Here is a 27784-nt window from a genome sequence, read left to right on the forward strand (position 1 = left end):
CTTCTTTCTTGTAAACAAAGAGTGAGTGAGTTACTATTTAGCGAGACATCGGCAATATTACAGCCACATCGTAACGAGAACAATTTAAGTTTAGAATAAATAAATTGAAATTAAAATCCCACCATCGAAAGACAGTAAAAGTACTAGATTATCATGGATATGAACTTAAAACTAGCATGTGAAACTAAAACCGTGTACTCAAAGAAGACAATACAATATAAAACACGGGCCATACATCACCAACAACTGAAGGTAGATCGCCACACTAGGGACCATGGGGACTTACAGTACATTAGCTTCCTGCATGGCCTCCCTAGGTGGATTTACATCATCCCCTCAGCTGTTAGCAATTAGGACATTTAGCCAGAAATTAAAAATTCACATATGCTATGGTTAAAAACAGTGGAAAGTTTAAATTTCCTGTGAATGTTTTGGGACTTACGTACCCTCTCAGAGGGACAATAATTTTACTGTACTCTAACCCCCCTTGAGGATACAGCCACTAACAATCTAAGTTACTAATTCAAACTTCCCATCACACACTTCCACAATCGCCTAGCCCACTCAGACACAATCTCTGAGTGTACGGGTTCGAATCCCGGATGGGACTCAACCTAAAAAAGGTAGGTAGGTAGGTAGGTAGGTGGGTAGGTGGGTAGGTGGGTAGTGGCCTTGAAGTTTTCATTGAGGCGGTTGCGACTAGACTGGACTAAAGTTGTTAGGTAGGTAATCAAAGTGTGATCTTGTACTCTCTATATGCTATTGAAGGTGGGCCCTTTGCCTGCGTAGATGCTGAATGTGATGTTTCACTATTCGACAACTAGCATGGTGTCGGTTGCTGTCGATGTCGAGGGAACACTGGACAGTTGAGGACAATTTCCTAGTACTTGGTATACTTAATGACGTATTTTAATAACAATGTTTGCATACCAAATTAAATGTAAGACCGGTTTGGTCAATGACAAGTAATTGGATTCAGATCTAGATTCAATTTCAGTGAGAAGCTAAACTATACAGAAACTTCCCAGACAATGTAAGAAAAACATCAATAGAAACTGCTTGGTGTAAACATTATTATAGCGCAGACAAATCAACCTGCAACCAAACCAGGGCCTTTCAGCCAAGCAATTCCTCCAGTATCGTCATGAAATATGCACCCAATGCAATCCAAAATATCATCAGTCAATGATATATCAATGCTATGACAAAAGAAATCATTCAAAGTTCAAGACAACAGCAGTACCTTAACTCACATCAGTGATTCTTATCTGCCGTCTTTACTCACATCAACTTCGTTCTGTTCTGTCATAACTGTGTAGGGCAGGATTCACTGGATCGTCTTAGAAAATGTTGGTTGATAAAACGTACTTCATGTCCTTTATCTTGATTACTAGCATTTCAACAACTTTCAGTTTACAAGAATTGAATTTCAAAAAGACAAAAGCTCCTGCTGTGTTACATGACACTCAACATCTTCAGATCCAGAAAGTCTTTGGTCTAACAACATGTGCCTTTCTGTGCTTACGCCTGTCATGCCAAGGGTTCCAGTATTCAGACACAAGCCGCTTGTGCATCACACAAAATCCAGATGCAGTATCTGTCAGCGTCATTAATCCAGGCAGTAGTTTGTTTGACACATACAACGTCAGTCGACAAGGTGAGTGGGTGGGTGAGTGAGTGAGTGAGAGAAAATTAATTTATAGTCATATATGCAATATTTCAGCCATATGGTGGCTGAAAACTTTATGAATTGATGATAAAAGTTATGAATTGATGATTAGTCAACAAGGTAGGTTATAACATCATGTGTGAGAAAACATTAATTTTCTTTTCTTATTTATTAATGAAATAATAAAAGCTAAAATTAATCGTTTACATAAATCAAAGGAATATAACACTTGATTGGCAAAAAGCTTGGCATTATCTCTACTGATATTGTGTCAAAGATAAATGACATACATCATTGTATTTTATTCTTCATTCCCTGCTACTAACTTGCACAACAGCACATTTACAGCTACTGGCTATAGTACAGGCACCCCGAGGTGTCCAGTGTTTGGGGGTATATTCTCCTACAAACTTCATTTGATATTTACATTTTAAGCCAAATTCATGAAATGTCACCAGTGGCTGACGGCAGTACCACAAATACCACAAGTCCTTATCATCCCCAGTATGGTGATTTACCTTTGATAAATAATGTAATATTGCTATGAACTAGGTTTAAATATGGACATAATTAGTTGTAATAATGTTAATGGTTCACAGGATTTGTTGATTTAAAATAGGACATGAAACTATGTAACACAAGCAGTACAAGCTATACATTCCTGACAAACTAAACACTGTGAGAGGTAAATATTTTCATCTGGAACTGAATTTCATGATAAGCAATATGATGCAATAAACTTTACAATGTCATTTATAGTTAAAATTATAAATAGCTTTGTGGTTCATAAGCTCTTCTTACTGGTATTGCTGACGTTGTACCACATACTTTATAGCGCACAAAGGGCTTTAGTAGAGATAACCTGTTATTAATATAATAACAGATAACCTATAATTATGAAAAGGATTTTGATTGTTTTATTTTTCATTATTAGTTTCGTAGGTCTTTGGACGTTTGAATCAAATTGAAGAGGTGAAACCCATGCTGTTTCCTTTGGGTCGTTGGGAATCTGTTTGCAAAGGGTTATTTTATAAGTGTCCTGAAGTACCTTGCTTATGTATGGCTTTCTTTACGCTATCGTAACAGATCCCACGACATGTGCTGACATCAGGAAGGACAACCCAGACGCTCATAGTGGAGAGTACACCATCATGCCTTCAGCTCCACAGTTCAGGGGAATACGAGTGAAGGTGTTCTGCTTAATGAATGACACACACCAGCTGGAGTATGTCACACTGCCAAATGAGAACGTTGGAAACTATCCTAAAAGGTCGAATGAGAACTGTGGACATGAAGTGCTATATTTACCAGCAGATAGGGTTGGCACAGATGGAGTAACAGTGTATCGGAAGATCAGGATTTTGCCGTCGGTAGGTGACTATAGTAAGTCTCAATGAGTCAAGTATGTGTTAAATTTGCCGTGACAAAAGGTGTAAGAAATCCCCTCAGAACCAGCAAAATGCAACACTGACAAGTCTAAGATTTTCAGTATTATGTATTAAGCAGTCAAATAGCAGATTCACAATAGAGATTCATGTGCAATGCAAATGAGTCAAATTTATTGTAATGGGTCACAAATATAATATTAGCTCACCAAAGTCTTGGTTTGAGATTGAGAGTGAGAAACAGTTATACTGAATGTAACAGGGCGAAAGGTCAGGCAGCGGTTATGTTGGTCAAGCACTGACGGAGAGGCAGGCGGGTTGATATACTCCAGTTAATCTGTGTGCTCATGTCGTCAACACAATAACCAGCCTTTATATACACAGTCACCGAATATTCGAGCACACGTGTCACCATTTACGTAGAATTTTCTCAAAGTCTCCCCGAAGTACGCACAGCTAATCAGAAAACATACTCAAAGGGAAGTAACATAAACAATGTAATGCGATGTCTGTCACAATCCTGATGACGTCCTTATCATATCATTTTTCTTATTTTGTGTCACGCTTTTTATTTATTTATGTGCAAATGTTTTGTACACCATGCAACATATGTAACGCTTTGTATGTGTACAATTTATCCTTTCCAATTTGTACAAAAAGGTCTCTGTGCAGTAGGTAATCATTCCTGGAATTTGACTAGTTCCTTTGTGACAAACCTGCTATCCTGACTGACCCAGGGATTATAGCAGGAACATGTGGGGCATCCGCTCAGCGTGACACGAGTACTTTGCCCTGCTTTTGCCTCCTGGTTCGTCAGTACAATACCCATTTCACCAAACTTACAAACATGCATAACTTTCAATTTCCCTCCAGTTTTCTTGGCATGATCTTCTAAAAGAGTAAAGAAAGGGCGACCTAAGAAGTACTTGTGTTGGTTGTGTCTCTTGGTGACAATCACACGACTACCTCCTCCGGACATGATTTGTTTACAAACAAAATCCTTCAGCTGTACGTAATACTGATGAAAATAGCATATCCTCATGATATGGTCACAATTGTGCATGTGAATCAGTTATTGGTTTCCTCTGCGTTTGTTGCATATATTTATGATTACTTTTATCTTCGACTCTCCACAGTTAACAAGAAACCTGAAAAACAAATAGTTGTTACTACCTTTAGACATTTGGCATTAATGCTGCATAGTAACTATTATGGTATTACTAAGGGGGGCGGGTACATTTTTTTATATGGGAAAGGGATGGGTGCACACTATTAAGAAAAGGTGTTGGTGGAGTGAGATGAGGGGTGGGGTGTTTCAACCTGACTTTCAATGGTCAATGGAATTTCAGGACAAAAGGGTAACCTCACTTCAATAATAAGTATATAAATAAATAAATGAATAAATGAATGAATGAATGAATGAATGAATATTGACACATGTATGTCACCACTATCGGTAATTTCGCTTGTTTGGTTTGGGGTTCTGTTTTGTTTATTTTTAGCATGTTTATTTCCACAGTGTTATATATGTAGAATGCAATTCATAAATATACTAAATTAGTTAACTGTGATGCCTGTATTGGTTTAGGTTATGCAAATACATTTTCTCTTGTAAAAGTGCAAGACTAAAAGATTCCTATGTAATTTTCTCCACCACTTCAAAATGTACAGTTTGTTAGTGAAGTTTCTGAAGAAATGGTACAATTTTCATTTTAGACAATGTCTGTTGTAAGAACTGACACCAGCTTCACCAGCGGGACCAAGAGGAAGCCACATCAGTTTGGTACAGCAGAAGATTGTTACTCATATGGTAGAAACTGCAAACGAATAGGAACCTTTCACATCAACACACTGGGCACAGGGATGAAGTTCGCCTCTGATGTATGTTATTCACGCTGGCAAGCAATTAATCTTATGTGCCTGTGTGTCTGCGTGTGTGCCTACCTGCCTATCTGTACGCATGGCTGATATGTCTGTCAAGTTTCATTAACGATTCAAGTTTTTGCCTTTGGTATACTTCTGTGGAAAGCCCGGTAATATGATAATGAACCACACACACACGCGCGCGCACGCACGCGCGCGCACACACACACACAACGTCGATACTCTAACTTGAACCTTTGATATTATTCTGTAGAGTACAGAAATGTGTTATATCGAGGGGCGTCACAAGACAATCATTCTACGGCAACGAGATTGACTGTACATTTGACAACAATCATAAGAACTATTTTGTATCAGGTGTTTCAGTGTTACATACATATTCCAAGGTAGGACAAAATCATTATCAAAATCATGAATGTTGTATTCATAACGTTTAGCATGATCGTGAGATATTTATGTTTACCCGATTACAGCAATCTTAAGAAATGTTATGTTATGCCGTTTCAGCTCAAATGGACTGGAGTTGGGTACGCGGCCAAAGTGCACAGTATTACCCGGACAAAAGATGGCGCCGTGATTGATCTGGTGTGTGGAGGCTGGTGTGGAGGATGTGGAATATACACAATCACCTAGACAACGGACGATGAACTACCTTCCAACATCACATGCATGCCTGCAATGGACTGTTCGTAAAGTTCGTAAAAGGTATAGCGAGGGGAAAACACTCACTCATTCTGTTGAAGACAGAACTGAAGCTTCTGTTACAGAGCACTACCAATAACATGGCTGGACAGGTTGACAATAACACTCACTCACTCGGCCTTGGATTATTTGTGCACGTTTCTGTTACAGAAAGCTAGCTGTTTAAACACTACGCAGTCCTCTCGCCGTGAGACCTCATGGAAGAATGAAAACACGTGGGCTTTTTTTAACAGCATGCATCGCCCCACTGCAGGCATATGTGTGATCTGTGGACATCCAAAAGGTATGTCGACAGTTGGCTTTCTGACACAGGTGACCCTCAAAACGAAACACACCTTTCTGGCATGTCTTTTACATTAAAAAATGAGGACTATGATTTATGGATATACAACTTCTTTTATTCAGTGAATGCGACGTTTCGACATAGATACTAATGTCGTTGTCAAGCAAATGGTTACGTAACTCTGTCGCCATAGCCCTGCAGTGACGTCATAGAAGGAACGATTTTCAGTTAAATGTATAGAAAATGTGTAGGAAGCTCGTCATTTTATTGCTTTCTCGACGTCACCAAACACATGCCGAATTGTTGTGTTGCCGTCAATTGTTCATTGGGGTCGGGTGACGGTGTCACTATGCACAGATTTCCACCAGACCCCATAGTTTCTGGTTAAATTGGTTGTTCGTGTGTGTGAAGTGAGCGTTGTGGAAGCCTCTGGTATATACTAAATCGGATGGTTCGCCCCTACCACGCTTCCAGGATAGAAAATAGAGTTCAAGTTTCATCGAGTTTATAAAATAAAGACTGCTTACCACACATTGCTGACCAAAAGGATTCTGTATGGATATAACGCTTTCTTCCTCGAAAACGAGGTTGTGGTCGAAATGACAATATTATCGTAAGTAATAATATATTGACCCCTTATATTGACCGCTTCTAAGAGTGAAATTGTTATAAGCAGTGTCATGTAAAATCCTATTGTCCATCAATAAAATACATATTTTACTACCAGTAAAAAGTAATTCTACTTTTGTAAGTCAGTGAAAACAAACTTAAATAGCATTCATCCCAAGATAGGGCGCCGCCATTCTGTAAAATCGTGAAGTCAAATCCATTTGAATTAATGAGATTATGGTTTGTTTTCATCAAGTTAGAAAATCAAAACTACATAAATATGTATTTGAATCATTACCAAAAGGAGTTTGCATGACACAACCTGTAACATAACCTAAGCGAGGTCTGGGTCGATGTGAAAATACTGGGCGATAAATTTCTTCACTTGCTAAATTTACTTGGTTTGTAACGTTCACTCACCAGTATGTAGACACTTGTCAATATACGTCTTTATACTTGGTCTCATAATCCCAATTACTTTATAATCATACTTGTATGCATTTAGAAACTTAACAAAAAGAAGCGATCTCCGAATGTATAACAGGAATGTAACATGTAGCCATTCATAGTTTGCCTGTATGAATCATAATTCGCACGCACGCCCTAGTGTATGTTGTCTGCATAATTACACTTCACGACGAAAACAATTATTCTGTTGAAAGCTACAACGACGTAATAAAAACAAAAATGCAAATATCAAAATTAAATTATAGAAGCAATGTCAGACTTTTACCTTCTTCGAGGAATATATCCATCAATATCCAGAAAAAAACGAGTGATATATAATTCATCTGCAGATTTCCCAAGTGATGTGTCTTTTAACAGTCTAATATACGAAAACGTGATGTATCGTTTCAGAATTTTCACATTGCTGTGTAGTCTCATTGGTCACCCAAGATAGCACACCTGGCAACTAATTGCATAATGTGGGTCATTCTTTTTAAAAAGTTATTTGGTTAGCCAATAATTAGCAATCAATCAATATATTGGCGCTTAATCCTTTGAAAGAAGGGTGTTGTTCTTAGATAGACACAGACACGACAGAGTGTCAGTATAGATTAGTAAATGTACATACATAAACAGTACCTTTCGACAAATCCCCCATTTAAATCCGCATAAAACTAATTAATCAATCAGCGTGTTATCGGTTAATCCTTTGATCGATCCAGAGACAAGAAATGCCAAATGGGGCCTTTGTCGGGTAATCTAAGTGGCTTTACCACTAATTATACTTGTTATAAATTCTTTAACTGAGCATCAAGTGAATGATGACAAATAACGTGTAGGTTTATACCACCTAACACGGATTACAACCTAGCGACACCAAGTGATTTTGACAGAATCGTCTATGAAAACAAGGGTTGTAACTCGAATACTAGGCAAAGCAGGCGACAAAGCTAAATGATTGTAGATTGTGAGAACATATAGCTTTCATTTTTCTCAACAGCTTTCGCGATTTCAGGTTTGTACAAACCTGTAAACGAAATAGTTTAACCCTGAAATGTAGATGAATACTGCACAGACCCTCATTTCTATACCTACAGTTACGTCACGGAGACGTGCCGCTCTGATTGGTTGAAATTTCGTTTGCGGCTGAGAATGTGCACTGTTGACAAAAAGGTCGATTTAAGTTAATTACAGGTCGACATGAGTAGTTTTAATGGTGGGGTTTCATTTATAACGATGTTTGTACCCTACTAGAGTATATGTGATCTTTAACAATGTTAAAAATGTGATGACTGGAATCAGAACATCCCACATCTTCATAAGCAGACGTGTGGGAATGGGATCCTACTGACAGGTCGTCTGCGTGGATTTCTTGCTTAGGGTTAGCACTTCATTTTCCATCACAGGTTCAAACTGAGAAGTATGATTGTAGGCAAGGATATCCTTGGGTGTTGAAACCTGCAAAGTTCTTTAATCTGCTCTGATCTTGTCAGTTTTGGTTATGAAGTAGGAATTGAACTTTTCCGAATAAACCTGTTCACTTTCATCAGTTGGAAGTGGCTTTTGATCTCTGTTCCCTAGCAGTTTTGACAGCTGATTCCAGAGAACTTATTTCAGTTTGAGAGAATCATCTCACGGCAGTATGTTCTCTTAGCATTCCGGATGAGCTTCTTTACATAGGTTCTTGCTTGCTTATAGATTTGCCTGTCAATTTCTAAACCAGATTTGCCCCACTTCCATTCTGCTCTATGCCTGTGTATTTTTGCCGTCACAGTTGCACCACGGTGCATTTGTTCGTGTAACAAGGGTGCGTGCTTGCCTAGCAGTTCACCCAGTGTGGAGTTATACAGACCCACTATTACATAATTATCGGATCCAGAACAAGCCTGGAACTCAATAAATCCTCTCTGAAAACATCCAGACCTGAAGACATCAAGAGGAATACCTTTTATGTTCCTACAGGCAACACCCTTTTTGACTGGAGGGGTTTTCTGAAGATCGAGTTCAAATGACATCAGGAAGTGGTCTGACATTTGACGATACTGCACTTTTATCGCACTTAGTGGTGAATCGGAATCCCTAGTGATAAGGCAGTCAATGGTATGTCCCCTTTTATGAATAGCATGCTTAACATGCAGAATAACACCATTTGCATGGCGGGCCTCTCTGCAAGCTTCAACATCAGGCTTTGTCAGGTCTTCAAAGTGGGTATTAAAGTCACCTAGTATTAGCAATTGACCTTTCTTTGTAATGAAACATTCAAGCAACAGAACAAAATCACTTACGAATTTGGATACAGTCAGGCCATTTGCTTTAGAAGATGGTGGTCTGTATACAAGTACAACTCGTACAGACGTATTTCCGCCAGTGAGAACACATTCCAGCAGCTCGGAAGACGGCAGATTGACAGACACAGAACACAAATCCACAATGAGGTTTCCCCTATGCACAACAGTAATCCCCCCTACCGATCAAGTTTGTGTAACATGTAACCACTGGGGGGCATTTCTGTCATCAAACTGTCATTACCAGCTGCTCGGACCCACCATTCTGTGAAAAACTTCAAACTATACAAAATGTCAAATAATTTAGTGAAACTCAATTCTAACCCGGATCTAAGATAGCTGAGACCATTTGCATGCATTTCTGAAGGGTATATAGTTTGTTTGTTTGTTTGTTTGTTTGTTGTTTAACACCACAATCAGCAATAGTCCAGCTAAATGGCGGCAAAGAAACTACGGACAGACCAAGGTCCAGGAACTATGTATCTGGTTTACCCGCTAAAGTAGCTGAAAAATGTTGTTGGGTCATATTTTCAACTTTCACCTGACAGTTTTGCCTCATATGACATAGTTTAATCAAGGTATCTAGGAGTACTAGTAGAGAAGGCATCGCATATCCCTACAGACGGAGTTAAATCTATATTAAATGTACTGTTGAAATATGATCTGTTCATGATATTCATATAGATGGCTTCATATAGATAAATTTATAACTCTGAAAGCTACCTGACTGCTTTATTGGCCTTCATAAAATTCATATAACTTTCCCATATAACTTCCCATATAACTGGCAGGGGTCTGCATGTTGACTTTTAAATCACTTACTCATGGCGTGGAATGTTGGCATTGCTGACTTCCTCGTCCTTCTCCTCAGTCCAGTCTCCTCAGTCCTTTCTCCTCAGTCCAGTCTCCTCAGTCCTTTCTCCTCAGTCCAGTCTCCTCAGTCCAGGCTCCTCAGTCCGGTCTCCTCAGGTTTCTGTCCCTTCTGTCGATCGCTGTAGTCTTTGGTACGAGGGAGTGGATACTCTCCATCACTGTTTCATCCAGTGTTGGCAGGATTCGAATTTACCGCTTTGAAGTAGCAAACTTCCTATTTAGAATCCTAGTTTGCTACCTGAAAGGAAAACACAGTATTAACAACTTGCTACCCGGTATTTTTAGTAAAAGCGCTCACGTTCATCAATTAGCCGTCATTTTCAAAGGACAGATCTCCTCTCGACTGGAGATGTAGACTGCGGACAGATACCCTTGAAGGTTTAATGAAAATAAAACTTGCAGACACAGAGACTTTTATAGGTTTTGATCCTATAAACCACTAGTGAACAGGTGGTGGGTGAGTGGAGAGAGGGTCAGGAGACCTAATACAGTTCTTTATGGCCAAAGACAGTAATGGGACAGGGAGGGAGGGATTAATTATGAATGCTGATATCAGCGATTTCGCTACCTGTAAAACCAGGTAGCAAGTATTTCCTGCAAACTGAAAAGTTAAGTTCGACCACTGGTGTTTGGAAAAGTTCTTGGTAATGGATAGTCATGGAAATGACCAATGGCACCAGGTTGAGTGAGTGAATGAATAAGAATTTGACGTCGCACCGGCTTCCTTTCAGCCACATAGCAACAAGGCAAAGACTGCATATGTACACGAAACATCACATGTGTGAGTGACTTTTTAGCAATATTAAAAAAAATGTCACTGCAGGTGACACCAGAAATGGGCTCCATTCATTGTACCCATGTTGAGAACCGAAACAATTGGGCACGACCAGCAAACGCTTTAGTCACTAGGCTACACACCACACCGTCATACAAGTACATAGTTCGACATATTATCCACAGATACATAACATTTAGCATCAATGTGAAATGTTAAATTAATCTCAACATCTCTTCGTTGGATAAGCATCTAATGTTATATATGAGGATAAGTATCAATTATTGATGCAAGTCATGATACTCCACTTGACTTTATATCAACACCAATACGATCGTTGTTACGATAAATGCAAAGCTTGGAACTGATGCTGTCTGCTGTTGAGAGAGCATAGCAGGTTTACCTGTGTGCGGAGGTAAGATGTTGTTCTTTTCTAAATTAAGCTTTATTCATAAAGTTTAAAAGTAAAAGTGAGAAAAACCATCATCGACCTTGAACTGTTCCCCTGGTAACAGTAAAAGTGATTACACATTTTGTCAGACAAGTCCTTGACATTCAGCTTTTCTCTTTATGAAGTGTGCTGCTAAAATCAAAGTTGATAACACTTTTTTGTCAGACAGGTCATTGGTGTTCAGCTTTTCTCATTGTGAGGTGTACTTTAGAAAGCAAAAGTGATAACACTCTTTGTCAGACCAGTCATTGGCGTTCAGCTTTTCTCTTTGTGCTTCTGACCCGTGAAGTGCCCGTGGTAGGATAGGCCTTCAGCAACCCATGCTTGCCATAAAAAGCGACTATGCTTGTCGTAAGAGGCGACTAACAAGATCGGATGGTCAGGCTCGCTGACTTGGTTGACACATGTCATCGGTTCTCATTTGTGCAGATTGATGTTCATGTTGTTGATCACTGCATTGTCTGATTCAGACTCGATTATTTACAGACCGTCGCCATATAGCTGGAATATTGCTGGATGTGGCGTAAAACTAAACTCACTCACTCACTCTTTGTGCTTCTAAAACCAAAAGTGATAACACTGTTTTGACAAGAGTAGTCATTGACGTTCAACCTTTCTGCCAGTATTGTTCTTCTTAGAGTAAAAGTGATAACACGTTTTGTCAGAGGCGTACCTTCATCAACCTTCAACCGTTCTCTATTGTTCTTTCCAGATGTAAGTCCCTTTGTACGACAAACATGGGTTTCTTAAGATCAACCCCAACTTGGATCTTTATGGGTGGTGAACACATGCGTGGCCAAAGTAAATGTGTTGGAAAGTTATGCTAAATGTTGGAAAGTACAACGTCCAAAGCTTGAGAAAGTCTACATATAAACAGTATGATTTGCCCTAGGATGTTTTAAAGAATGTTTTGGTATCAGGTGTAAATGTCGATCTTAGTCAACATGTTAATTTCACAGACACGATAAGACTGATTTTATGCTTGAACTCATTAAGTCACCATTCTTACCAAATATGGAATACTTAACAACCCAAACAAAATAGCTTTACACAGTCAGTATGTGAATATGCAAGCTTCAAGATAACGATTCACGTGTTCAAGTAAGGGCGACGTAAGTACAAATGAAACATTTTCAAATGTTCGATAAAACTGTCCATAGCTTTAGTTTTCGGAAGCATTTCAGAAGAATAACATGTTAAGAACACTTAAGAGGATTGCACTACATCTCAAAATTTATCTGAGCCATATTTGTATACGACCGTGACTCAACAAATAGCCACAACATAAAAATAATTCAATACTAATTATGACTAATTCCAAACAACCAGTGTTGTTTATAAATATCGGCAATGAAAGTTAAAACAGTGATAGCATCCTAGAAAACTTACACTTTTGGTTGCAATGACAGGACGGTACAATCTCCATTGTTTGCCCAGCGGAAATTTACGAGGAGTTGAACTTAAGATGATTATTACACATTGGCCACTGTGCCTTCGATAGCTATGTAGAGTGAAGCCAGACTTGGACACACATACAGCACAGGACAGGTAGGTGGGAAAGTACCCTTGCATGATGGTAACATGAAAGTGCTTCAGCTCTTTTGAAGAAATAATACGGTATCTTTCAGTCTGGACACAGTTGGTCATCATGAGAGCAGCACAAATAGAGACATAATGCAGATACTGTTTTTCTTGGAAACCATTTCTATAGTCTGTGTTCAATGACGTACATGAGATTCATGATATGACTTCATTGATATTGCAATGTTCCAAGAATACTGCGCTCTTGAAGAATACATGTGGTTTTATCTTAACACTGAAAAGTTCAGCAGCAATATAGATATCTGAAATATAACCATTAGGGGTCTTTCAAAGTGATTTGATCTTTCGTAGATAATACGTGCATGCCAGTGATTTAGAAGTTAAAGGATCGTCAGCGATGTTTCAGACATATTGTGCCCGGATAACAGATTTACCACTATCATAATTAAGAAAATGAAGGACAGTGAGTGAGTGAGTGAGTGAGTGAGTGAGTTTACACTGTATTTAGCAATATTCTATCAATATGGCGACAGGATATGTCCGCTTTTATGATACCGCTGGAATATTGCTTAAAGTGACAAAATACAATTCACTCTTGTAAACAAAGTGTGTGAGTGAGTTAATATATAACGTCACATTGGCAATATTTCGGTCATATCCTGACGAAAACAATTTCTACAATACAAAAAATGTAAACATTTTAACGAGTAAAATCTGTCTACATGGACAGAAAAAATACTTAGATCTCACAGATTTAAATATAAAAGTAGCATGGAAAACGAAAACGTTATGATTAAAGTGAGTTTAGTTTTACGCCACACACTAGCAATATTCCAGCTATATGGTGGTGGTCTGTAAATAATCGAGTCGGGTTCAGACAATGCAGTGATCAACAACATGAGCATCGATCTGCACAATTGAGAACCGATGACATGTGTCAACCAAGTCTGCGAGCCTGACCATCCGATCTTGTGAGTCGCCTCTTACGACAAGCGTAGTCGCTTCTTATTTTATTTTTAACATAATTCTATTCTACTCCGGTGTCACAGTGGATATTGGCGCTTAAGTCACTTAGGACAGTCACTTAGGACCCCCCCCCCAAAAAAAAAAAGAAAAAAAAAAAAAGAAAAACAAATGTTGAATCCCAGCATACGGGGGAGTGGTTGCCCGTGACGGCAAAAACGTTCGAAAAAATCTACATCTTCCTACTTCCTACATCTGTAGTGAATCGCTAAAACTCACCCTAAATGAATACGCACGCATCATGCAATTCTGTCCGAATCTGACTAGACAGTGCACAACCTGACAGTGAGAAGCCAGCCTTTTCTCCAGAGTACCAGTTGTTCCCGTCATCAACGTCAACGGTTGATATATGGAGTATCAAAACTCACGTTGCAGGTGTTTGACAGGACGTCTTCCAGCAAAACCATATTCAGGTGTTACTATGGCCTTCTCGATCACCCGATATGTCCCCCATTGAACATCTATGGGATATCTTGATCGAAGCATGCAACCTTTAATATATATTCATGGAATTGTCCATTCCCCCTGTGTAGCCAACCGCTCTTCAGCATTCTCGGGAACGGCGAATCACGAATCAGTTTTGCACAATGCCAGTGAATGCACATGGATTAAAAGATAATCCAAATGAAAAACACCATGATTAATGTGTATTCCTTGTTCCTTTCTTGATTAATGCTTTTCAAGCCACTGATATAAATATATATTTTTCAGTAATCTATATTCTCTTTATTTTGTTGTTGATTTATATGACATAATCTACTGTATTGTCATATGTTTCTTTGAAAATAAGGCCTCCTTTCAGAATGCATTGGGGTCGCCATTTAGGGGAATTTTGGTGAGTAATTTAGCCTGTCTGTCTGTTTTAGTTTTTTATTATTTTTGTTTTTAATCATATGCCTTTTTTCTGTTTTCAAGCCCCACTCGGAAGCCAAATTTTCCATTACTTCAAAAGTCAAAAGAACAATCCGTTCATCTGTTTAAGGGCATCTACAAGTGGTCCAAATGGAGATTGCAGTAAATTTTGCTATGGTTATATTTTGAATATCTTGAATGTCATCACTCTTGAAAGTACATAATTGGTGGGGTGAGATGTTTGTGGTGTATCGTTTTCCAAGAAGAATTTTGCACAGTTTGATTTTACAGACACAATATTTCAGTCTGACGTGAGTGACTGAATGGAATTTAGAATTATTCCATTAATAATATTTTGGAGGTATATCTGGAGGCCATTGTGCCACACCAAATCAAAAGCTTTACTAAAATATATAAAGATAGCCATTTTGTAAAGTTTCGATGTGATAAGTAGTTTGAGGAAGATGATGAGCTGTTGGATGGTAGGTTTCTCAGGAGTCCAAAATTTGGGACTCGAGGGTTCAGACCCGACTCGGACCCGAATACCCGGCAACCTGAATGCTTATATAAAACCAACATTCAAGCATTCACCTGGCTGTTCCACCTTCCAATCTACAAATAATGCAACCTGAATATGTGAATCTAAACGTTATTTGAATAAACAATTAATATTTAATGTCACTTAAAGTATCTATCACCTCCTCACTGTTGCGTAAATGTCACTGTGACATTAAAATGTCAGAATTTTATTCAGCTTAGTATAAAAGTTGTTTAACAAACGATCATAGACTCAAATCGCTGTTATTGATTTGTATTACAAGGGGGAAGCGCATTAGTTAGAACAGTGAAACAAATGCACGTACAGTACGTGATGAGCGTTGTTATTGAGCTACCCGTTTTCTGTTTTTCATTTAATATTCATACCACTTTGTAATATAGACCAATAATAACGATTTGAAACTATGCTCTTTCGTAAACCACTTTTGAAATTCTGAAATATAATGTACAACTACCAAGGTAAAATTATGAGAATTCGAAATCTTAATTTCAATTAGTTTGATTTAACCTTTTTGTTTAAAGTCAAATTCATCGGTACGTTTTTACTTCAAACGGACTGTAGACGATAGTCAAAGAGTCACTGAACTTTGCTCATGGTTAAAATATATAAATCAGGATTGCTGTTTTAGACTTATTACAGTGAATACGTCTTGGTTTTAAAAAGAGGACAAAGCACATATTGAGTAACACTACATTGTATTTCTTCTTTCGAAACTCCACTGAAGGGAGATCACGTCAATAGTATGAATTGTAATTAAAACTTAGCTACTTCACGGTTTAGGTCTCCGAGTGTGAATGTTATTTGAAATGCATGTGTATGTTGAAAATGTAACACTGACATGCGAAGGATAAAAACAACTGATTATCTGTGTAGAAAATCAGTGAAGACTGATTGTATCAAATTGTTTGTTTAATGAAATCAATGCAAGAGCTCATATTTGAAACGACATGTTTTATCAATTCCTTTCATTTTGCCTTTTAGAAATTGCCTTAAAAATAATCATAACTTTATCACGAAACAACGAGTCAATAACACAAGTTAGATATGTTAATGCAAACCCTTATGCACTCACATATAACCTACAGTGGGCAGTGACACTGATGTAGCTGTGAGTGGCTACGCTTATCCACATGTCCGGAAATAGGGCAACGGCAAGTTTTGAGTACTGATGTTATGTTCTTGCAATTTTCTTGTACATGTGAACAGCGACATGTCAGCGTTTTGAGCATTGCTTTGTTTGGTGGAAGTCAGCTCTGTGCATATACTCTTATTACTGTTATTTCATTCATAAATGTAACGTGGGAGAGATGTTTCTGCTTTGGGTAAGTCAGATTGTTTCAGATGTTTGTTTTAATGATGTGTATATTCAATATTACAGGTATTTTGTGTGCTCTTCCGTGCAGCAGGTAACACAGAATGGGGGCCTTGAGCACTTGTCTCCTGTGTGTGTGTGTGTGTGTGTGTGTGTGTGTGTGTGTGTGTGTGTGTGTGTGTGTGTGTGTTTTGTTTTTTTAGCCATATTTGGGTTTAACACCGCTCTCTGTAACATTCCACAAACATGACGGCGGTCTGTAAAATATCGAGTCTGGATCAGACAATTCAGTAATTAATAAACGTGGGCATCATTCTACGTACCAGTCATTCGGTGATTCTGATCCCGATCCTGATAGTCTTACGAATTTCTCCGCACTGGCACTGCCATACGTTGGTCACATCAGACTAATTCAGCTAATTTGTAAAAGTAGGATCATCTTTATATATAAACAGGGAACTTGTTTTGAAACAGTTTCGCGAGCTCGACGTTGTGTGGTATATAAAAGTCTTGTAGGAGACGTATTGTCTCGTTCTTCACATGAAACTATTTTTCGTTTTTATATTTCTTGCTGTATTGGAGTATTCCGTCGAGTTCTGACCTCGACACTGGGCCTGAAGTAAAACAGTCACATTCATACAAAAACGAAACACAATACATTGCACATTAATTTGTGAATGGGAAAGAACCACAAACATTCCAGAATAACCTCATGTTTTTGTGTGTTTTTCTCCACTTGGCAAGCGTCCACAGATTTGTGGATACATGTAAAAGTAATTCACAGGAACACACATTAATGTCCACAATTGAGGTTTTTGTTTAAACAAGATTCAAGATGACGCCATGTATACCTGTCTATTGCCGATAGATTTTGTTCATGAATTTTAAGAGGAACATATATTTTTTATTTCATTGCGCTAGAATTTGGCAAGGGTCTTGATATCCATTTACTGTGTATTTGGTTTCATTATTTATGTCACCTAATGTATTGGTGTGCTGTCATATTTTGTTATGATGTGCTGAATAAAGGAACTGATCAACATTCAATTAATTTTTTTCTGCCCCCATACCTATGCCTCGAATACGTCGATAGATCGAATTAACTTGGTCCCCAGCAATTCGACTCATTGGGATTTGACTGTATGTTGAAGTACGGCACCCAAATTACTCCAGACCATCTCTAGTCTGCGAGATTTCATAAAGGTTAAATGTGGCCATGTTCTTCCACTTGTACAAATCAAAACTGCATCATTAAAGTAACGATTGTAGAACACTGGTGGGAAATGTGTCTGTGTCACCGCACAGTAGTACAAGAATGGCGTGCCGACAGTCACCTCTCACGGGAAGGTGATGGTGCTGAAACTCTTGTATGGGTCTTTTTATGTGTGTGTGTGTGTGTGTGTGTGTGTGTGTGTGTGTGTGTGTGTGTGTGTGTGTGTGTGTGTGTGTGTGTGTGTGTGTGTGTGTGTGTTCGTTTGTGTATGTGTGTGAGAAAGATATATATATATATATATATATATATATGGAGAGAGAGAGAGAGAGGCAGAGAGAGAGAGAGAGAGAGGCAGAGAGAGTCCTTAAGGCCTTTCAATTATATTTTCGCTTTGTATTTAATTTGGCTTTACCACGGCCATATTACAACATAATCAATGTCTATTACAAAGTCAAGAAACGTGAATATTTCTGTGAGATATTGGACAGGATCTTCATAATGATCTTCCAGTCTGGCGATGTACATCTGATCATGTGGTAACACTTTCATCCGGTCTTTGATGAAAACGTGGTACATGCCCATCGCCAACTGTCAGAGATGTGAAAACACAGTACGTCTTTCAGTGGTATGTTGCAAAAGGAAATATTGTTGGATATACAACTTCTATGATATTTACGTAGGCAACGTTTCGGTGTAGATACCACAATCAGGAAAACGATGTTTTTTTTAGAATCTGATCACTCATTCAACTGTAAATTGGGGCAACCAAAAGTTCACCAAATGTGTAGATTTTTACAAATGTCAGTGAAATTGTAAAACGCTAATAACGCTAATCCAGTAAATTGATAACCAAATGGAATTTTAGTTGTTAGCTACCAGGACAGCTGACAGAAACATGAAGTAGATACACTGCTTGCAATCGTGGGAATCATTTTTTATCGCGTTAACGCTACATTCAAATTATTCAAGCTATATCGAAACAGTATGTAAAAATAAACCAGACAGTCCAGTGACCAACAACATGAGATTCTATATACGGTGTAGTACGACACATGTCTGATATAACAGGTCCAGTTGGTCCTCTCACGACAAGCATGACTCACTGAAGACCAGTTCTAACCCAGTCTTTCGCGGTCACATTTATAAAAAAACCTATGAAGCCAATGTGTGAGCTCTCGTAACAACAATTACTTTGGATTTGTATCACCAAACCCACCTGACGTGTTAAAATTGAGTACAACTTTCTGTTACTATTATAAGTATTATCATGAATCACAATGGTGTGTAAACCTGCGAAAGACTGGGCTAGAACAGACCTTCAGCAACCCACGCATAAAATGCGATTGTGCTTGTCGTAAGAGGCGACCCACGGGATCGGATGGTCAGACTCGCTGACATTGTTGACACTTGACATCAGTTCCCGATTGCGCAGATCAATGCTCATGCTCGTGATCACTGGATTGTCTGATCCAGACTCTAAACAGCGTCTATTGGCGTTTCGATAACCATGTATATGGAAGCCAGACCTAGACACAAGCGCTGCACAAGACAGGTAGGTCGGAAAGGAGCCATGGAGAATGGGAAGAGGCTCTTTCAGCTCGGAAAGAGTAATTCTGTGATATCTACATGTGGACACTTTGGCCTTCTTCTCACTGAAGAACGAAGCATAATTAAAGTTATGAGCAGGATGCTGTTTTCTGTGCACAGCACTGAAGTGATCCCTCTCCTACTTGGTATGACATACAGTGGGTTCATGATGTCTTCTCAATTCCAGAAAGTTGCCCGATCCACTGAAAGTTTACAACGCCACAACATTTCTAAATCCATCACTGTATATCGATAGCGGCGTCTTGATTAAAGTAGAGATAGTTCAAAATCATCAGAGCAAGACGAGGGAGCTTTTAAAATACAAATATCTCCGGAATAGCAATACATAACTGAAAGATGATACATAGAGATGGTTCCATGACCCTTGATTTGTTAATACTTTAACCATTTGAAAAGGTAAAATATGTAACACGTTTGCATATTTTATTAACGCCAAAATCTCATGGCAAACAGGTCTGTATTACCCACTGTCTATATACACATCACTAAAGCACTTTCTCACGGGACCATTTGAACCCGTACTGAAAGACGAAACCAATATCAGCGCCGATATCAGACGTTAGAAAGGTTCATCTTCAGTATAGATCGCTGCATTATGACGACACGTGGGATTTCAAAGAAGTTTCTTTTAAAATCGTAACTCGAGGTTAGATAAGGCTAGTGTTTCAGAAAGCCTAGTTTCGACAATGAAGATACAACATTTATAACATTTATAGATGTTCAGTTTGCCTGTGTATTCCTTTCTGATCCTGCTTGATCTTGAAACCTCCTTGAAACACGTCCACGTGACAATGGTCATATTGCCAAAGAAGGTTGTCATTGAATACAAGTTGTGCTAGAATATCCAGACTCAGTCCCTTTTGCTAATAGGTAGTAAGACGGTACATTGCAGACAGCCATATTTTTATGTTCTTGTTTGGGCATTACACCTATCAGTGACTAACATCAAGCAGCAGGTAAAGCCCCCATTGTCTTCAGTGAGGCCGCCTAGCCTTAGATGCTGCAAGTGTCATTTCGTATTTCAATCACAGGGTATTTTACATTGATTTATGTACTGAATAGTATGTTCATTATATTTTTTATGGAAATGGTTCGTTTTACCTAAACTGTGTATTTATTAATACTGTTCTTTGAGAATTTTAGAATTTTAGTCGTGATTAATCCGTTGGAATATATCCGATGGGACATAAAACGTGTACTAATCAAGTTCCTCGCCCATCCATAATCACTAAAAGCTGGATATTATCAATTAAGGGTAAATTCTAACATCCCCAATCTCATCAGCTGTTACAGATGTCAAACGTATGTCCTTTCCCAGATGAATGCTACAACCTGACTGCCTGTCATCGATGTGGCACACATGAAGCGAGCGCACTTCTGTATGTACAACCTGCTCCGGACATCACCCCTCGACTTACGGAGTATAATCTTATGAGGTATCCAGTCAAAATTCTCTGGAGTCAAACCTGACCATGTCATCACTTACCTTCTAAACTCTGCTGCGTGGAAAAGCAAGCCCATCTTTAGTGACTGTCGGATTTCATTCAAGTTAATGCATTGTGCATCTTTAACGACGGTTCACATACTTATCTACATAAATACTGGTACTGGTATCGTCATGTGTTCCTAGATCCTTTATACTCATTGTAAGTTTGTTATATACAGGTAATACATTCATCACTGCTGGCAATAAAATTGGGATACACAGAACACAAACAAACGATCAGAAGTGTTAACCATACAAGTGCACGTTGTCATAGATATGGTCTTGTTTCAAACGCTGCCTAATAAGTCGTTTTCAGTTTACCCATGCTTTCATTTAAAGAGCGATGAAGCTAAAGTCATCCTCGCGGTGTGTGCTGGGTAAAGACCATAGGTCTTCTCAGATGTGTCCACAGCACCTCATTGCTGGTCGTGAGAGGCGACCGTATTTGCTCTCATGTGTTTGTGAAGGACGGGTTTCTGTTAGAGCCAGTGCCACTGACTTCACCTAGGCAGGTGACAGAATTGGCAGAATTCTATCAATCGGGCTGTGACGCCCTGCTCTGACCTTTGATTATTTATATTGCCCCGTGTCAAATATCAGAAGGTGGTAGTTCATGATCAAACCAAGTGATGTTGACAGCTGAATAATGAAATTCTTGTCAACGGACGAATTCATTATTGTTATCAGAACGTATCAGAACCTTCACCCGAAGACATCTAGCTACAGGTGATAGCTGCTGATCAGGTGTAATGTCCTCAAATGCAGGGCTTCGGGTAGTGTTGTTGCTGGCGGGCTGCTATCACGACTCTGACGACATCACAATACTATGACATCCCTGCACTGCAAATCTAATGGCAGTGTTGTGTTCAGAGATGTTCATTTTTCAATGAACACTCATGAAGAATGATTTTGAATGGTAAATAGAAGCCTCGGATATTTGTTACTTTGTCAACTCGTGTTGATATATTAGAATTGAGTAGATATTTGGGTGAGACTCTCTATAGGGAGATGAATACAAGAATACGTTCCAAATATAGCACGGTATTTATTTTACCACCAGTCATACAAACATATCAATATTGAATGAAGAGCCTTCATGATGCTCAATGCCGAGCGTGTGCCCAGCTTACAACCCACTACACTAATGGCCTGCTTCATTAATGCGGCTTCTTCTTTTAGGGTTTCTCTAAAATCTGAAAGAATTATATAGTTTATAAAACAGATAATCACAGATCGATACCTCTTATTGTTAAATGGAATAACGCTTTTTGACAATAAGTGAAGACAAGTGAGACACAGTGTTCTTCATGCTTGACCTCTGTTTATGGGCCCCCGATCTAGCTTGTGTGAATTTCTTGATGGACGGCTGACCCAGCTACCACGGTCTACAACTGAGCTACATCGCCACCTGCCACTCGGAGTGGACCTTTGTCTGGCTGCAAGGATACCAGACCAATGACTTGCTGACCTCAGTCACTGTTAGACCGTAACCATAAACGTGGCTGGCTATTCTCTTCTTATTTTGCTCCTTGACTAGCTACTATAATCTGGACTATACTACAAAATGGACAGCTTGTCCTGGCTTTGTTACAGGATCGTCATATGGTTTACAGCAATAACATATGCTACATGTGTGCTAACACTTTCCCAATGAAGTTCTCTATAAGAAAAGTACTAGCATCTGTATTTTACTGTCAAAGTATCACTCTAACTATAGCTTGTGTCCTCCATTCTATATGACACTGTGTTTTCAAAGCCATTGGCCGTGGTCGCCATGCTAATTTACACGTGTCAGAGGGGAACACAAAGTATGTGATCCAGTTTTCGATTTGCCCGACTTCCATTTTGAGGAAGCTGCCATGTCTAAGTGGATTGGGTGGCTGTCTTTGTGTGCTGGCAATTAAGTACAGGATTCCTAGAGTGTGTGTTCCAATACAACTGAGCTACATCGCCAACTGCCACTCGGATCTTGCTATTTGGACCCTTCTCTGGCTGCAAGGATGCCAGAGTAAAATACCTGCTGACCCCAGTCCCTGCTAGATCGGAACCATAAACGTGGTTGGCTATTTTCGTCTTATTTTGCTCTTTAGACCCCTGACTCGCTGCTAAAATCTGGACTATACTACAATCTGGTCAGTTTGTCCGCCATCAACTTTGTCTGATTTACTTGGCCACTGGACTAGATACCATGATACCGGTACAGACCTATTACTGGCCTCTGGAGTATCTGATATGCTACTGACATGGTGAATAGGACTTTGAATAGGGTACCTGGCTCCCTTCACAACAGTCTGTTCCATTACCTAGCTGGCAACTCCACTAACCAAGGTCTTCGTTGGATAAGCATCTTTTGTATATGAACATAGGTATCAATTATAGATGCCAGTGATGATACTCTACTTGACTTTACATCAACGCCAATATGATCATTGTTACGATAAATGCCAAGCTTGGAACTGATGCCGCCAACTGTTGAGAGAGCTTAGCGTGAGGAGGTAAGATGTTAAGCTTTATCCATAAAATTCATTGTGTAAAAGTAAAAGTGATAACACGTTTTGTCAGAGAGAAACATTCATCAACTTCCAACAGTTCCCCTGGTATATTGTTCTTCTAAAAGTTAAAGTGATAACACGTTTTGTCAGAGAGAAACATTCACTGACTTCCAACTGTTCCCCTGGTATATTGTTCTTCTAAAAGTTAAAGTGATAACCCGTTTTGTCAGAGACAAACATTCATCAACTTCCAACTGTTCCCCTGGTATATTGTTCTTCTAAAAACAAAAGTGATAACACCTTTTGTCTGACAACTCATTGGCATTTAGCTTTTCTCATTGTGAAGTGTGCTTCTAAAGTAAAATTGATAACACTTTTTGTCAGACACGTCATTTGCGGTCAGCTTTTCTCATTGTGAAGTGTGCTTCTAAAGTAAAAGTGATAACACCTTTTGTCTGACACGTCATTTGCGGTCAGCTTTTCTCTTTGTGAAGTGTGCTTCTAAAGTAAAAGTGATAACACTTTTTGTCTGACACGTCATTTGCGTTCAGCTTTTCTCTTTGTGAAGTGTGCTTCTAACAGCAAAAGTGATAAGACGTTTTGTGAGACAAGCCATTGGCGTTCAGATGTTCTCATTGTGAAGTGTGTTTCTAAAAACAAAAATGATAACACCTTTTGTCTGACAACTCATTGGCATTTAGCTTTTCTCATTGTGAAGTGTGCTTTTAAAAGCAAAAGTGATAAGACATTTCGTGAGACAAACCATTGGGGTTCAACTTTTGTCTTTGTGAAGTGAGCTTCTAAAAGCAAAAGTGATAACACTTTTCGTCAGACAAATCATTGACGTTCAGCTTTTCTCTTTGTGAACTGTGCCTCTAAAAGCAAAAGTGATAACATTTTTTGACAAGAGTAGTCATTGACGTTCAGCCTTTCTGTGTGTATTGTTGTTTTCAGAGTAAAAGTGATAACACGTTTTGTCAGAGGCATACCTTCATCGACTTTCAACCGTTCTCTATTGTTCTGTCTAGATGTAAATGTGTTTGAAAGTTATGCTAAATGTTGGGAAGTACAACGTCCAAAGCTTTAAAAAGTCTACATATAAGCAGTATGATTTGGTGGGTGCAATGCAAACACTTTGTAAGTGGTTGAAATAATTTTCGGAAACCAGTTTTGGCTTAGTATATGTTTATATTGAAACAATTACTAGTATGTATTGAGCATAATATGCTGGATACAAATAGTCAGGGATACATGCTAACTTTGAAATTATGAATAATGATATATCTACTGACTGACACACTGATAGAAGATCAGTCATTAAAATAACAATATCCTTAACTTATTTTGTTTAGTAAATATGTTTATAGTTGTTTCATTAAGACACCCAGGGTAATAGTTAGGTCTAGGAGCGTTTGCATTTAAAATGTACTTGCTTCCAATACACAGTGTTTCTTATACTATGGTTCAGATACGCAGTTGAGAACTTTCGCAAGTATAAGTAAACAAAGCTCTCCAAATTTCATAATGTATTGTTCGAGACTGAATGCTTGTCTGTGTCTATAGTATGATAACTAGAAGTATTGTAGTGGTTGGTAACTGGATAGGGGCCCGTTCCTCAAAGCGATCAAAGCGGTCTTTGGGCAACGGGTCCTGGACTTCAGTTTACCAATTTCCACCTTATTTAGTTTTCCCTTTGGTTTGGCTTCCTTTGACCAAAGGCTTCCCTTCCTTTAGCGTCCTTTGACCTATGGCTTCCATAGACGTATGGCTACCCTTCACGTGACCTTCTCTGGGTGTAAGGTTTCCTTCCCCTGGTTTCCTTTGACCTACGGCTTCCTTGACGTAAAACTACCCTTTACATTGTTTCCTTTGACCTAAAGCTTCCTTGACGTAAAAGTACACTTCACATTGTTTCCTTTGACCTAAGGCTTCCTTCACGTAAAACTGCCCTTTACATTGTTTCTTTGGAGCTAAGGCTTCCTGGACGTAAAACTAACAGTTTACATTGTTTACCCTTTGACCTAAGGCTTCCTAGACGTAAAACTACCCTTTACATTGTTTCCTTTGACCTAAGGCTTCCTTGACTTAAAACTACCCTTTACATTGTTTACCCTTTGACCTAAGGCTTCCTGGACGTAAAACTAACAGTTTACATTGTTTACCCTTTGACCTAAGGCTTCCTTGACGCAAAACTACCCTTTACATTGTTTCCTTTGACCTAAGGCTTCCTGGACCTAAAACTACCCTTTACATTGTTTACCCTTTGATGTAAGGCTTCCCTTCCACTGGGCGTCTTTTGACCTCCGTCTTAACTTCCCGTCTTCAGTTTCCTCTGACATAAGGCTTCCCTTTCTTTCGCTTCCCTTGAGCTAAGGCCTCCTCTGACGTAAGGCTACCATTCACCTGGTTTCCTTTGACCTAACACTTCCCTTGATCTGCTCTTCGTTTACCTGAGGCTCTATTTACTTAGCTTCCGTTCTCCTCCACTGGACTTCTTTTGACTTCAGCCTTAACCTGATCTGCTCTTCGTTTGACCTTGGGGTTCCATTCACTTGGCTTCGATTGACCCAAGACTTCCCTTGACCTGGGCTTTCTTTGATCTTGACTTCACTTGACCTGGAATTTCTAAGGCTTCCCTTCACTTGGCTTCCTTTGATCTAAGGCTTCATTGACTTGGGATTCCTTCTACCTGGGATTCCCTTGATCTGGGCTTCCCTTCCTTTGGCTTCCTGTGCTTCGATCCACTACATAAATACAAAGTGTGAAACCCATTTCTTGGCGTGTCCATTGTGATATTGTTGGGATTTTGCTAAAAAACTTAAAACATCGTTCAGGTGTAACTCAAAACTTACTCACTCACTCCAAATTACAGCTGGGTAAATTGACGAGCGCGAAACAGCGCTTTTTGACATTTGTGTTTTGGGTGTGTAAATATATTTGTGTTTTACAATGTATACATACCTTGGAAATACATGTTAAATGTAGGCTAGTGTAGGTATCTGGTTGCATTAAACCATAGAATAACTTCGTGATTAAGAAATGATATTGACGGAATTTTGCCCAAAAAAAGGTGTAAAACCAAACTCACTCAGTCAGTCAATCCACCACCCGGTGAAGTTATTCTTATAAAACTCGGTTAAAACTGGTAAATTCTTAACAAAAGTTTTACATTAAAACCCAGCTGTTCACATGCACGATATTCACACATGCCTTTCACAACTCTGATGTGTTATCCTCGTGCAGTTTATCTGCATGAGCTGTGCAGACGGTTTCCCCAGGTTAGTATATATAGAATATTTAACAGAAGTAAGTGGCTACATTTACACTAGTTAGTCTAAACTTTTAATGGGTAACATATATGTAATTGCAGACTACTATATTTACGCACGATGGCCTATATATCCCGAAACCTACAGCTCTTGTTGGAGAATATGTCATGACCACAACACCTTAATGTGTTGCAGATAACGCGATGTCTGTGGGTGCAGCAGGTGCGCTGACTCAAACGGTCATTCTACTTCTGGTTTGCTACGAGGTGCAGTGTTTAGGTGTCATCAATCATCACTTCTTAACAGACGGCAGGAAAGTTACATTTCCAAACACTACAGTGACGAGGGTTTGTCATGCCCACAAGCTACGTTGCTTCCTCCACTGCGCCCAAGACGCTGGATGTGGCCACGTTGGAGTATCTGCTACCGGTGGAGTTGTCTTATTGGAGGACCCTATCATATCATCTCCAGGCGAGACTGTGACTGAAGGCTTTCTCTACACTCGGGTATCAGGCAAGTCAATGAAAGCCTATACGGCTCCTGACACAACAAACGAAGTATAGACTAAGTTCATTCTACGATTCTTAAATCCTTCTTAAACGGAGACGGGAATTACGAAATATAAGTATTACTGCCACATACATGTATTTAAAACAGGAGTTTTTGATGAGTGAGAGTTTAGTTTCGCGCTGCTTTTTGACAATATTCCGGCAATATCACGACAGGAACACGAGAAATTGGCTTCACACATTGTACCCATATGGGCAATCAAACCCCGATCCTTGGCGTGGCAAGAGAATGCTTTTACTACAAGGCTACCCCACCGCTCCGATAAATGCTGAAGATAAACATCCAAGGCAATTATGAATGCTGACGAATAACCAGGTTTGAAACTCCATTCAGTCCATTTGGTGTCATGATTTATGTAAGTAAAACCTGAATAGGTTCATGGGTCGACAACTGACCTACGTTAACACACGATATATCGGTACATACGGTTGAAGCATGTGCTGGTCATGTCAACGTTCTGTGTTCGAATCGACACCTGGGTACACTGTATGAAGC

At 39.1% G+C, this 27784-nt stretch overlaps 1 protein-coding gene across 1 annotated transcript; it reads left to right on the top strand.

The window, feature by feature from the left end:
* The first annotated feature begins 1347 nt into the window (after positions 1-1347).
* Positions 1348-5571, top strand: LOC137259365 (A disintegrin and metalloproteinase with thrombospondin motifs 9-like). The gene is made up of 4 exons (XM_067797040.1): positions 1348-1657; positions 2756-3039; positions 4771-4935; positions 5446-5571. The coding sequence occupies exons 1-4, from the start codon at positions 1348-1350 to the stop codon at positions 5569-5571; spliced, it is 885 nt and encodes a 294-aa protein (XP_067653141.1).
* The last annotated feature ends 22213 nt before the right edge of the window (positions 5572-27784 follow it).

Source organism: Haliotis asinina, chromosome 13 (assembly GCF_037392515.1).
Source record: "Haliotis asinina isolate JCU_RB_2024 chromosome 13, JCU_Hal_asi_v2, whole genome shotgun sequence".
In the NCBI taxonomy this organism is placed as follows: domain Eukaryota; kingdom Metazoa; phylum Mollusca; class Gastropoda; order Lepetellida; family Haliotidae; genus Haliotis; species Haliotis asinina.